A 14,030-nucleotide genomic window follows, 5' to 3' on the forward strand; every position below is an offset into this window, starting at 1 on the left:
AAAGAACCCCATCCTGGTAATTCCAGTCCCTGGGAGCCCCATTCCCTTGGGGACATTGATTCCACCAGGGCCCCTATTGTTACAGGGTTCCCCTTTCCCCTGGCACCCCCATCACTTGGCCCCCATCCCATGATCACAAATCCCTGGAGGCCACATTGTTCTGGCACCCTCATCCCCAAGTTTGAGTCCATCCATCCACTGGGACCCCCATTCCAATGGGACCCGATCCCTGGGCACCCCATTGCTCTGGAAACCTATTTCTGGCTCCCTACACAACCTCAGACTCCAAATTCTGTCCCCACCATGTCCCACCATCACCCCCACATCCCACAAGTTCCCCACCCTGCCCCCATCCTGTCCCCAGCCTGCCCCCACCAAGGGCCACCTACATGTGGGGACGGACGTGACCTCGCTTCCTTCCCCTTCATCCGAAGAGCCACCAGCCAGGGGAGCGGTGGCCACAGCAGCGAGTGACAGCCAGTGCACATGGCTGGAGACACCGGGATGGCTGGGAAGGTGGCACTGCTCCTGTGGGGTGAGTCCCCTGGGCATGGGCCTGACACCCTGGGGATGGGCCCTGATGAGGCAGAGACTAGTGGGGAGGGGAACAGAGGGGAGCTGCAGGGTCCCCTGAGGTCCCGAAAGGCCGCAGAGCCAGAGCATGAGGTGACCAGGGCTGTGGGGACAGGAGAGGGGGGACAATAACGGGGGACAGGGATTTGGGGAACTCTCATGGGGCTGGTGGGGGTGACCACTGCAACCACTGTTGAGTCTCCTTTTCCGTATGTCCAACGTGTCCCCATGTCTTAACTGAGCAAGGGCTAGTCGGTGTGTCTCTGCCCCCAAGGGGTACTTGCCACACTATGACAGTTTATGGACAGCCCCCACACCCAGTCCCTCCCTTCCAATGTCCCTGTGATGCCACCCTCACCCAGCCCTGTCCCTTCTCCCTTCCAGCCCAGACCCTCGGCCTCGTTGGTGAGTCCTCGGGGGATGCCATGGCCCCAACCCTCCTGTACCCAGCCCCACGCTAGCCCTGGCAGGCTGGTGTCCCCTGTCACCCACAGGTGCCCAGACCACCCAGCTCCTGGTGGAGCCCCCCTGGAGGCCGGCAGTGCTGTGGGACCGGGTGACACTGACCTGCAAGGGCTCAGGGACTGCCGGTGCCACCATCTGGTACAAGGACGGGCAGCGCTGGGGGCAGGAGGGACATGACCACTTCACTGTCACCGAGAGTGGCACCTACACGTGTGACAGACCCGGCAACGGGCACAGCCCCTCTGTGACAGTCTCAAATGGTGAGAGGGGTTTGGTTGTCTCCAGCCTGGCACCTGCAGGGACCCCAAGGTCTCTGGGTGTGCTCTGCTCCATGGGTCACATCCTGGTGTGACCAGAGCCCATCCCCTGTACATGGGGAGATCCCAGAGCATCTCAGAGTGGAGGGACCCCAGTTCTGGATTCAGGGAACCCTGCTGCACTGGATGTGTTCCAATTCGAGGGTCCTTGAGAAAATGGAATGCCACAGGTGTCCTAAGACTCCCATGTTCCACAGCCCGACTGGTGCTGCAGGTGCCGGCGCAGGAGCTGCTGGAGGGGGACACGGTGACACTGCGCTGCCGGTGCTGGGCGAACATGTCGGTCACTGGGGTGCGATTCTACCATGGGGACAAGGAGGTCGAGAGGTCCCTCAGTGGGACCGAGCTGTCCCTGTCCCCTCTGCAGCTGAACCACAGAGGCCGCTACAGCTGCAGGGGCCAGGTGGACTCCAAGGTGGCACCGTGGGCGCACTCGGCTTCAGTGACAGTGACAGTGCACGGTGAGCACCCCACAGCCGCCACCCTGACACCCTCACAGCCCCTCCCCAGGGACTTGGGCTCACAAATCTCCCTCCCCTCTCCTTCCCAGAGCTCTTCTCGGTGCCAGTGCTGGAGGGTCCCCCTTCTCTTACTGTGGGATCCCCCCTGACTCTCAGCTGCCTCAGCACCCCCAGCCCCCTGCGGCCCCGAGCCCCCCTCCTGCACCTGTTCTACCAGGATGGGCACATGGTGAGAGGCCCGCAGGGGTCCCCGCAGCTGCTGGTGCCCGCCGTGGGGGTCTCCCATTCGGGGAATTACAGCTGCCAGGTGCAATCCGAGGAGGGGATCGTGCGGAAGAGCAGCGCCCGACTCCGCATCACGGTGTGCAGTGAGTGCGGGGATGGGCACAGGGAGCCCCCACAGCCTCCTCGGGGGCCCCTGCCCTGTCTGGGGATCCCCATAACTACCCGGGTCCCCCATCCTTTCCTGGGTACCTCACCAGATCCCCCAGCCCTATGTGGGTACCCCCATCTTTCTGGTAATCTTTTTCCACATCCCCTCATTCCTGCTTGGGTCACCCTCTGTGCCCCCCCATTCCTCACTGGCATCCCTTCTTCTGTCCCTGATTTAAGCTCAGCCCTGTCTGATCTCCCTCCATGGTCCTCAAGTCTCACCATTCCCTCCCTGGTTTTACATAATCTTCCTGGGGTCTCTCCATCTTCCTCTCCAGGTTACTCATCCTTGAGCCCTTCATCATTCCTTGGGGTCCCGTTCCAAGCCCTCCTCCTATCTCTGTGCCTCCTTTTCCTCACTGTGGTCCCACTTCCCCTCTCCCATCCCTCCCCATCACGGGTCTCTCACTGTTCCCTGGTGTCCCCCCATCCAAGGGGTCCTGCCCTTGAGGGGTGTCCCTGTCAGTGCAGCCCCCTGGGGGACAGGTGGCATGCAGGGACTGACTGGTGCTGAGCTAGGTGGTGGCTGCGGGTTCCCTGTCCTTCTCCTGGCACCGGGAGGGCTCAGGGGCATTGCTGGGAACCGGTCCCTGCCTGCAGCTGTGCCATGCTGGGGACAATGACAGCGGCCAGTACCGGTGCCGGGTCAGCGATGGGGACAGCGTGGCTGAGAGTGACCTCCTGAATGTCACCGTCGTGACACCTCCCATGGCACCCCCATCCCACCTCGCCCAGTGCCAGCCCTGTCTCTGTCCCCACAGTGCCTGTGGCCAATGCCACCATCACCCCCGGTCCCCTGTCACACCAGGTGCATGCCGGTGACCCCGTGACCCTGCACTGCTCAGTGCAGGTGGGCTCAGCCCCTGTCACTTTCACCTGGCTGCACAACGGGCAGGAGGTGGCCCGGGGTCCCCTCCTGGAGCTTGGAGCTGTTGATGTGGGACATTCGGGCACCTACCAGTGCGTGGCCACCAACCAGCTGGGACAGGACGGGCACCGCGTGTTCCGGGCACTCAGCCCAGAGCTGGTCCTGGCTGTGACAGTGCAGGGACACAGGGACACAGGTGGGGTCACACTGGGTCACATGGGGGGTGCAGGACTCCTGGGCTTCTGGGTGACCCCAATGTGTCCCTCTCTGTCCCCAGCTGTGGCTCTAGGGCTCAGTGGGTCCCTGCTGTTCCTGCTCCTGCTCCTGGCTTGCATCGGGGGCTGTTACCAGTGGCACTGCTGTGGTGGGTGACAATATGGGGGGATGGGGTTCCCAGGGATTGGGGTGAAGTCCCCCAGGGTATGGGAGCCATAGGGTGGCATCAACAGCTCCTGACTTGGGAGAAACTGATCCTGCAGAGACCTCAGCTTGGGGTCCTGGGGGATTTGGAGAGGTTGTGCGGGATTGTGCAGGGAAGTTGGGGGTTCTGTCAGGGGTTTTGGGGGAGTTTTTGGGACTCTGGTGTCTCAGTGGATTGAAAAGTTGGTTTAATGTATTCTGGGACTTTCAAAGATGCTTGAGGGTCCCAGGGACAGTCAGGGGTCGCCATGGTGTTCAGAAGCCCTGAGAACCCCAGCGTCACCCCTCATGCTTTTCTTTTGCAGCCCTCAGGAAAGAGCAAGAAAGGTGAGTGAAGGACTCCAGGTTTGAACCTCCATTTTACCTCCACAACAAAACCCCCCCCATGCCCACAGATACCCCCTTATCCCTGCAGGGCCTCGCCAGAGCCCTCGGCCCTCCCAGAGGCAGGGGAGGTGCTTTACAGTGATGTCGTGAGCATCAAGAAGGCAGGTGGGGAGTACAGGGGGGACATGGGGGACATCACCCAGGGGGTGTCACCCTCAATCCAGGTCCCCACAACCGGTGTCTCTCACAGGGCCCCCCCGTGCCACATCCCCCCAGGTGATCTATGCAGAGCTGCCAGGACCCCACCGGAGGCAGCAGGACCCCAGGGACATCTGCGAGAACGTGCTGTGACACTGAGGGCACAGGGAGCACTGGGGTCCCTGCCCAAGGGCACCCCCAGCTCCCATGGGTGCCCACCGTGCCCAGGGAGTTGCCACGAGTGGGGGCTCCCATGTGGAGCTGCCCAGGGCTCCCCGTTCAAGTGCTCCCAGTGCTCCCAGTACCCCCAGAGGCTCCCCATTTCCTCCTCTACTACCAGGAGGCACAGGACCCTTGTCCCTTTTACTGGACCCAAATATCAGCTTTTTGATTAAACCAGAAGAAATGGTTTTTGTTTGTTTAGCTCTGCCCTGTTTGGCTCAGGAAGGAGGAGGGTCCCGCCTGGTTGTTGAATCAATACTTCTCAGTTCTCAAGATTCAGAATTCAAAGGGTCACAAAAGGAACCATTTCCAGGGAAAGCACTCAAAAAGGAACAAACCCCAGAGGTTTCCCCTGGCACGATTCCTCCACCAGGAGGAACCTGGCAGGTCTCGGAACTTCACTGCTCTGATGGCCAAAGTGGCATTTAGGAGTCTCTGGATTCTCTTGTCCCCTGTCCCAAACCCCTCCTCTTCCGTGTTCCCAACACCAGGATGTCACAAGGGCCCTGTGGGGGTTCCAGAGCCTCCTCCTTTGCCAGGGCAGTCAGGATCAGGCCATGGCACAGGGTGTCAGAGACAGGAAAAGTTTGATGTCTGGAGACATTTTGGAACACCTGTGTCTGGCAGGGGTGGGCCAGACCGTGCTTTTGCTGAGACAGGGCCCCGTCTGTCCATCAGTCTGTCAGCCATGGCACACTGGGGACATTGTGACACTCTGCCAAAGCCAGCTCCTGAGTGGCCAGGAGACTAGAAGTGCCAGCTGGGGAGAGGGCGCTTGGTGGCCCAACTGGCTTAAAGGGCAGAGCATGAGGTGGCACATGCCTGACCCTGTCTTCAGTTGAGGTCTCTGTCCCATCCACACTGGAACCCAGGATTTGACCACTCGTTTAAATGAGAAATATTTGCCAAGGAAGGTGTGAATGTTCCCGGAATGGAAAGAAGACCCATGCCTAAAACTTTTGTTAATTTCAAAAATGATGGGGCTTCCAGGCCAAAGTGTTGGAGAATGAATAACAGCTCTTTCCTGGGAAATTTATAAACCAGAACAGAAGAAACAACACAAACCCAGAACTTTCCCTCCTGCTCAGCGCTGTTGGTTTTTGTGGCAGTTTTAACCCCGGCCAACAGGGGACTCTGCAGGGAGCACTCTCGCCCAGCAGGGGGCGCCCCGGTCCAGCTCCATCCCCTCAGGGGGCATGGCGGCCTCGGATGGGAGGGAGGAAGGGAAATCACTCCTTTTGCAAACTCACGGGCCCCAATCGGTCCCGGCACCATCACTGGAAGCGGTCAGAAGCCACCAAGGCAGCAGGTTGGATCCCAGTGCCCACTGGCAGTGTAGCAGTGTCCTGGGGCCAGGCTCACGCCCTGCACAACAACCGCAACCACTGTCTATAATCCCAGAGGGAAGAAAGGCAGCGCCTGACATGTCTCGGGTTCACAACATCACTTTTGCTTGCTTTACAGCCTTCCATTCCCTTTTCCTCCTTCAGCCTGGGCACAGCAGCTCTGGGAATGTTGAGTTTCCCTGGGATGCTGAGGAAAGCTCGTGCTCAGTGCTGACTCTGCCAGGGCTCCTCAGGTGGCTGCAGAGCACATTTGGATTTCCTGCTCTTCCTGGGCCACTGCTGGTTCTGACACAGCCGCTGCAGGGAAGGAGGAGGAGAGCAGAGGCACAGCCCTGAGGGCTCTGCAGCTGCAGCACAGAGATAGCCAGGGCTGGGAGCTGTGCCTTGAGAGGGCAAAATGGGGCTAAATTGGAGCTGTTTGGGCCAATGCCCCTGTTCTGCTCCAGACGCTGCAGACCCTTCAGGAGTTACTGTAATTATTGTTGGGATTTCTGAAGGTCTGCTGTGTTCCTAAAGCATCCCTGTGCACAAACACAGGGCTCTGCTGCTTCTCCTGGGGATTTTGGGATTCTGCGGCTGAGGCGGGAGCGGCTGGAGCAGGTGGCCCACGGGAAAAGCACCTGGCCATGCAGGTGGAGCAGGAGCGCCGGGAATTCTGCAGGGTGCTCAGGTGAGGCCCAGGGGGGCCGGGCCATGGTGGGACACCACTTGCCATTCTTGCTCTCCCCAGATTTTGAGACAAAGCAGTGACACCCATCAGGCTCCCAAACCCCTCAGGGTCTAGGCGCAGCCTCACAGGAGGTCCCGGCCCAGGCCTTGGGGATGATTCGGATACTCCCGGGCTCGTTCCCGACAAAGGGCAGCGCTCCAGGAGCAGTCGGCACATCCCGAAGGAGCAGCCCGGGGCTGCTGGAGCCCGAGTGTTGTGGGCAAGGACAGCGTGAGGGAGCCGGGTCCCGCTCAGCCGGCGCTGCCCCATGAACGTCTCATCCTGCAGGAGCTCAGTAGCCTCTGCTGGTGCCGGCCCCGGGGCTGTCAGGGGGCGCGGCCGGAGGGGCCGGGGGGCAGCGGGTGGGGAGGGTCGGGATGGAGGGACCGGGACCCCACTGGGGAGTCCCGAGCATGGAGGGAGCGAAACGGCGGAGGGGAGACCCCGGGACAGGGGGGAGCAGAGACCCTGTGGTGGGGTCTGCGGAAAGGAGGGACAGCAATGGTGGTCCCGGAGCACCGGGAAGGGGCCCAGCTGGTATCGCGCTGCGAGTGCTGGGACGGTCACGGGGTGTCCGAACCGATTGTGGCAGCGTGTCCGAAGCCACTGTCGCGATGTGTCGGGACCGAGCATTGCCAGGGTAAGGCCCTCACAGCTCTGGGAAGTGGAGGGGTACCCTGAAAGGGGTGGGGCAGGGGCGGGGCAGAGCCCTGTCTATTCCCTGTGCCCTGTGCAGGTGAGGAGGGCAGGGATGGAGCAGCTTTGGGAACACCTGCAATCGAGACAGGGTCCCTGCCCACCACGGCTGCAGGGTAAATCCCCTGCTCAACATTTCCATCCTTTTCTCTCTTGTCTTGCAACTGAGCCAGAACCCAAAAATACTTTCCAGGATGTTCTAAAGGGCTGCAGGTTTGAGACAGGAAGGAGGAGGAGGGTCCTGGTCAGATTGTTGAGCAGATGGTTGTTGTCTTTGCTGGATTTTCGGGTTTCTCCCCGTCCCTTGCCTAGAAGGATAAAGTGATCAATTGCTGCATTTCTGGACTGGTTCTCCCAGAGCTGCCCTTGTAGGGGCAGTTTCCAGCCAGCCCTGCTCTGGAAAGCATCAAAGGCCCTCTCAGTGACACTGCTTGCGCTCCTTTTGGGTTTTGTGCCTCTTGCAGGGCTGAGCAAACCACAGGCATGCCTTTTTCCCCCACTGAATTCTCATCTTTGCAGCATGTGAAAACCATGTTCTCTCTCCTGTGAGAATTTTAGAAGTTTAATAAAGGACAATAGGAGACAAGGACCATAGAGCAAAGGTTGCTATGGGTGGGTGCATCTTGGCACGCAGCCAAGAGCACACTGTTCTCTTCGGGGATACCTCTTAGATACCTTTTCCCTTAGATCAGCCTGTTGCATATTCATAGACACTTATGCATAGAAAACTTTTTCCCCAAGCTAATTTACATTCCAAGAATTGTTTAGCATGGCTCCTCCTTGGATCTGCCTTTTTAGAGCATTATTCCTTGATTCTGCTTTTAGACATTTCTTATAATCATCTTCATTTCTGGGCCTTGGTCTACACTGTCTTCAGGTGGTGAGTGCTGATGGTTGGCATATCTGTAGCAGGTGTCCTCATCCTGTCTTCATCAGATGTTGTCCCATCCAAGCAGGCATTTTTTCACAAGCATCCTTATATCAGCTATTTCACAAAGCTTAATTAACAACAGACATAAAAAATATATCTTTGTAACAAAGTTACTTTAACATTACATATAAAAATTCCATTTTAACATTTGTTAAATTCCAGTAATATAATATGTATTTACAATACTTGGTGAAAGGGACAAAGTGATCAATTGCTGCATTTCTGGACTGGCTCCCCCTCAATGCCTCTGCAGGGGCGTTTCCAGTCAGCCCTGCTCTGAAAACCATCAAAGGCCCTCACAGAGCCACTGCTTGGGCTCCCTTTGTGGTTTGTGCTTCTTGCAGGGCTCAGCAAACCACAGAGAGGCCTTTTCCCCCACACAATTCTCACCTCTGCAGCAGCTCTAAGGCTGTCAGAATCAAAGCCAAGGGGGCAGGGGGGACCCTCAGTTGCTGGCTGCCACCTGGGGCTGGCCAGAGCAGGGCTGGGCAATGGCCATCCCTGTGCAGTGGGGCTGGGCCATGGCTGGGCCCCACCCTTGGATGGCCACTGGCTTCAAGGAGCAGGAGTTTGGGAGCTCCTTCCTGCCTGGGGCTCCATTCCCCAGCTGTTCTTGCTGGCTCAGATCCTGCAGGGGACGAGCAAGAATGGAGAAGTCTGGTAACACCAAGAGCTGCCATCCCCCAGGACAGGAGCCCCTTGTCCAGCATGTGTCCCCCCTGGGACACGATCCCCCCAGGACAGGAGCCCCCTTTATTTGCCCCCCCCAGGGCAGAACCCTCCTCCCATGTGACACTCAGCACAAACGGCCTGTTCCATCTGCTGCAGGACAGAGAAAGTGAAAGTGTAGGCAGAGTGAAAGCTGACTCCTCCATCCCCCACAACCTCCCCAGCCCTCCCTGCAGACCCCTCACCCCTGCTTCCCCCACCCTGGGCTTCCCCCAACTCGTTCCCTACTCAGAAGCTCCCCAGGATCATCAAGGCATGAACTGGGAGGTTGTGAAATTGAGGGATAAAAGGAAGGAAATGGAAATGAAGAACAGAAAATGCCCCTGGGCGTTGGGGGGGGGACACAGACTCAGAGCAGCTCTGAATCCCCTCTTGTTGCCCCCCCCAAATCACGGGCAACCCAGCAGGCAGCTCTAGCCCCTGAGTCTTCCCAAAATCTGAGGCACCCAGGGAAGGAGCTGTGACCCACATGCACATCCTGTCACTGTAAATCCCTGGCAAACTCATTCCCCTGGGAAGCTGACCATGGGACCCCCATTCCTTCTGTCGCCCCTTTCCTGAGACCCCCATCCCAGGGCTGCCATTGCCCAGGAACTCCATGGCCCAGGACCCCATTCCCAAGAAACCCTCTCCCATTCATTCCATGCCCTGAAATCCCCATTGCCCCGGGACTTTCATTCTCCCAGGTCCCCCCCATTCCCCCTGCACCCATCTCTGGCACAAAAATGCCTTGATGAGGGATTTATTACAATTAAAATATTTTCTTATATACCCTTTTAAAATTTTAAATGTACTTTACCTTTCTCCTAGTCTCATCTCAAAACAAAAAAGAAATAAATACATTCTGATAAATGCACTAATAATTAACCAACACTAAACCCACCACACTAAATATTACATTAACCAAAATATCTCAAATTAGCAAACCAAAAACATGACACCAAATCCCTGGAGCTCACCATCCCCTGGGACTCCCATCCTTGAGTCCCCCCAGCCCTGGGGACCCCCATTCCCATGGCACCCCAACCCCCGTGACTCCCCCTCCTCATGACCCCAATTCCCCATGGACCCATTCCCTGGACCCCCATTCCCTGGACTCCCCATTCCCCTGGACACCCATCCCTGGCTCCCCAAACCCCCTGAGCCCCCCTGCTCCTGGGAAGCTCAGGTCCCACCGACCTAGAGACAGCCTTGTCCCCAGCATGTCCCCACCCTGCCCACAGCCTGTCCCCAGCTTGTGGCCACCCTGCCCCCACTAGGTGCCACCTACACATGGGGACGAGATGTGACCTCGCTTCCTTCCCCTTCATCCAAAGAGCCGCCAGCCAGGGGAGCGGTGGCCACAGCAGTGAGTGACAGCCAGTGCACATGGCTGGGGACACCGGGATGGCCGGGAAGGTGGCACTGATCCCGTGGGGTGAGTGCCCCAGGCACAGGCCGCACTGGTAGTACCCCGGGGATGGGCACTGGTGAGGCAGAGAGTGGTGGGGAGGGGGCACAGGGGAGCTGCAGGGTTCCCTGAGGTTCCCAATGCCAGCAGAGCCAGAGCATGAAGTGACTGGGGTCATGGGGTGGCTGTGGGGACAGGAGAGGGTGAACAGGGCTGGAGGGATAGGAATGTGGGCAGAGGCATCCTGGGGCTGGGGCAGCTGTGGGGACAGGGACACAGGGATGCAGGGATGCAGGGACAGGGAGAAGAGGACAAGCACAATGTGGATGGGCCATGGAGACAGAGGCCATGGGGCTGTCGGGGGAGACCTGTGCTAGCACAGTGTCTCCATCGAGACATCTGTGCCACACCAATTCCCTCAGGGGGACAGTTCAAGGGCAGCCCCTATGAACCATTCCCCTGTGCACAACTGTCCCCATGGTGTCACACTCACTGAGCCCTGTCCCTTCTCCCTTCCCACCCAGACCCTCGGCCTCGCTGGTGAGTCCTCGGGGGATGCCATGGCCCCACCTTGCTGTCCCCAGCCCCACACTGGCCATGGCAGGCTGGTGTCCCCGGTCACCTGCAGGTGCCCAGACCACCCAGGTCCTGGTGGAGCCCCCCTGGATGCTGGCAGTGCTGTGGGACCGGGTGACACTGACCTGCCAGGGCTCGGGGAACACTGGTGTCACCACCTGGTACAAGGATGGGCAGCGCTGGGGGCAGGAGAGACACAACCACCTCACTGTCACTGAGAAAGGCAACTACACGTGTGAGAGACCCGGCACTGGGCTCAGCCCTCCTGTGACAGTCTTAGATGATGAGGGGGGTTTGGGTGTCCCCATCCTGGCACCAGCATTGACCCCTGGGCTCTGGGTGGGCTCTGCTCCATTGGTCACCTCCTGTGTGACCAGAGCCTGTCCCCTACTCTGGGGGCATCCCAGAGCATCCCAGAGCATCCCAGTGCTGGCAGACCCTGTTTGTGGATTTGGGGATCCCTGGTGTGCTGTGTGTGAGCCAATATGGGGGCTGCGATGGCATTGGGACCTGCCAGGTGTAACAGGACCCCCGTGTCCCGCAGCCCCATTGGTGATGCAGGTGCCGGCACAGGCACTGCTGGAGGGGGACATGGTGACACTGTGCTGCCGGCGCTGGCGGGACAACCCGGTCAGCTCAGTGTCCTTCTACCACAAGGAGAAGAAACTGCAGGAGCTCCGCGATGGGACCGAGCTGTCCCTGTCCCCTCTGCAGCTGCAACACAGCGGCCGCTACAGCTGCAGGGGCTGGGTGAAATCCACGGTATCACGGGGATGGGAGAAGTCAGAATCAGTGACATTGACATTGCATGGTGAGCACTCCACAACTGTCACTCTAACCCACCCCACAGCCTCTCCCTAGTGACTCGGGCTCACAAATCTCCCTCCCCTCTCCTTTCCAGAGCTTTTCACGGTGCCGGTGCTGGAAGTTCACTCTGAGCCCACTAATGGGGCCCCCCTGACTCTCAGCTGCCTCAGCACCCCCAGCCCCCTGCGGCCCCGAGCCCCCCTCCTGCACGTGTTCTACCGGGACGGGCGGGTGCTGGGGGGCCCACAGGGGTCCCTGCAGCTGCTGGTGCCCGCCATGGGGGTCTCCCACTCGGGTAATTACAGCTGCCAGGTGCACTCTGAGGGGGGGACCGTGCAGAAGAGCAGCGCCCAGCTCTGCGTCAAGGTGCGCAGTGAGTGCCGGGATGGGCACGGGGAGCCTTCACTGCCTCCTCGGGTGCCCTGCCTGGGTACCTCCATTACTGCCCCATTCCCCCCATCCCTCACTGGACCCCTCCACCCATCTCTGAGTCAACCCCACCCCTCTCTGCTGTTTCCCCGCAGTCCCCAAGTCTCACCATACCCTCTCTGGGTCTCCATACCCGCACTGGGGTCGTCCCATCTCCCGCTCCATGTGTCCCCTCATTAAACACTCCATCCTTCCTTGGGGTACCTATCCAAGCCCCTCCCACCCCGCAGCTCTGCACCGCCTCTCCTCTCCCTCACTGGGATCTCCCTGCCCCTCCCTGACCTCCCCCCAAGTCCCTCAATGCTCCCTGGTGTTACCCTCTCCCGCAGGGGTTCTGCCCTCGGGGGTGTCTCTGTCAGCACAGCCTTGTGCTGAGCTGCACGGTGGCCACAGGGACAGGTCACCTGTCCATTTCCTGGTACCCGGGAGGGCTCAGGGGCACCCCTTGGCACTGGCCCCACCTGGAGCTGCACCACACTGGGGACAATGGCAGCGGCCACTGCCAGTGCAGGGACAGCATGGCTGAGAATGTCCCCCTGAATGTCACTGTCCTTTGTGAGCGGGACCCTCAGACTTGGGGTGACCCCACCCATGGCACCCCCATCCACCTCACCAGGTGCCAGCCTTGTCTGTGTCCCCACAGTGCCCGTGGCCAATGCCACCATCACCCTCAGTCCCCTGTCACACCTGGTGCGCTCAGGAGACAACGTGACCCTGCGCTGCTCTGTGCAGGTGGGCTCAGCCCCTGTCACCTTCACCTGGCTGCACAATGGACAGGCGGTGGCCCGGGGTCCCCTCCTGGAGCTCAGGGCTGTCGATGTGGGACATTCGGGCACCTACCAGTGCATGGTCACCAACCAACAGGACGGGAACCAGGCACTCAGTTCAGAGCTGGCCCTGGAGGTGACAACACAGGAACAGGGCACAGGTAGGGTCACACAGGGTCACATGGGGAGTTCAGGACCCCCGGGGTTTTGGGTGACCCCAATGTGTCCCTCTCTGTCCCCAGCAGTGGCCGCAGGGGTCTGTGGGTCCCTCCTGTTCCTGGTTCTGCTCCTAGCTGTCATTGGAGGCTGGCATTGGTGGCACCACCCAGGTGCGTGACAATGAAGGGGAATGGGGGTCCCAGGGATTGGGGTGAAGTCCCCACAGAGTTCAGGGTCCAGATGGCGGCACCAACAGCTCCTGACTTGGGTGAAGCTGAATCCCCAGAGATCTCACCTGGAGGTCCTGGGGGATTTGGGGAGGTCCTGCAGGGTAGTGCAGGGACATTGGGGGTTCTGTCAGGGGTTTGGTGGAGTTTGGGGGCTCAGTGGATTCAGTGGGTGATTCAAGGCTCATTAGGGGCTTCAGGGATGCATGAGGCTCCTGGGGGCAGTCAGAGGTCTCAAGGGTGTTCAGGGGCCCTGAGGACTCCATAGTCACCCCTCCCCCCTTTCCTTTGCAGCCCTCAGGAAACAGCAGGAAAGGTGAGTGGGGGGTCCAGGCCTGAACCCCCATTTTATGTTCATTACAACCCCCCACACCCCCACAGACACCCCCTTATCCTTGCAGGGGCCCCCCAGGGCCCTCGGCCCCTCCAGAGGCAGGGGAGGTGCTGTACAGCCAGGTCAGGTGAAACAAGAAGACAGGGGGTGAGTACAGGTGGGGGGACAGGGACATGTCACCCTAGAGGTGTCACCTCCCATCCAGCTTCCCCCAACCGGTGTCTCTTGCAGTGCCCACCTGTGCCACAACCCCCCAGGTGACCAATGCAGAGCTGCCAGGACCCCATGGGCAACAGCAGGACTCCAGTGACATCTACGAGAACATGCTGTGACACTGGGGGCACAGGGGGCACTGGAGATCCCTGCCTGAGGGCACCTCCCACTGTGTGTCCTCCCCCTAGCTCCCATGGATGCCCACTGTGCCATGGAGGGGGGGCCATGAGTGTGAGGTCCCATGTGGGGCTGCCCAGAGTGCTCCATTCCAGGGCTCCCAGTGCTCCCAGTACCCCCAGTACCCGCAGGAGCTCCCCATTCCCTCCCCCAGTACCAGGGGGCACAACATCACTGTCCCTCTTATGGGACCCAAAACACAGCTTTTTCGTTAAACCAGGAGAAATGGTTTTTGTTTGTTCAGCTCTGCCCTGTTT

General features: G+C 59.6%; 1 protein-coding gene across 1 annotated transcript; it reads left to right on the plus strand.

Annotated features, from left to right (window-relative positions):
* Window positions 1-440: 440 nt before the first annotated feature.
* On the plus strand, window positions 441-13,715 carry LOC128948113 (Fc receptor-like protein 3; the record flags this gene model as incomplete). The annotated part of the gene is given in 11 exon segments (XM_054292701.1): window positions 441-516; window positions 958-978; window positions 1,068-1,298; window positions 1,553-1,816; window positions 1,906-2,184; window positions 2,700-2,946; window positions 3,008-3,312; window positions 12,906-12,992; window positions 13,344-13,365; window positions 13,451-13,505; window positions 13,641-13,715. Coding segments are annotated over 11 exon segments (1,662 nt in total), but the record flags the coding sequence as incomplete, so codon positions are not given.
* Between the last annotated feature and the right edge of the window lie 315 nt (window positions 13,716-14,030).

Source organism: Melozone crissalis, unplaced genomic scaffold (assembly GCF_028551555.1).
Source record: "Melozone crissalis strain CALT ecotype California unplaced genomic scaffold, PUWL_Pcris_2 ptg000114l_1, whole genome shotgun sequence".
Classification (NCBI taxonomy): Eukaryota; Metazoa; Chordata; class Aves; order Passeriformes; family Passerellidae; genus Melozone; species Melozone crissalis.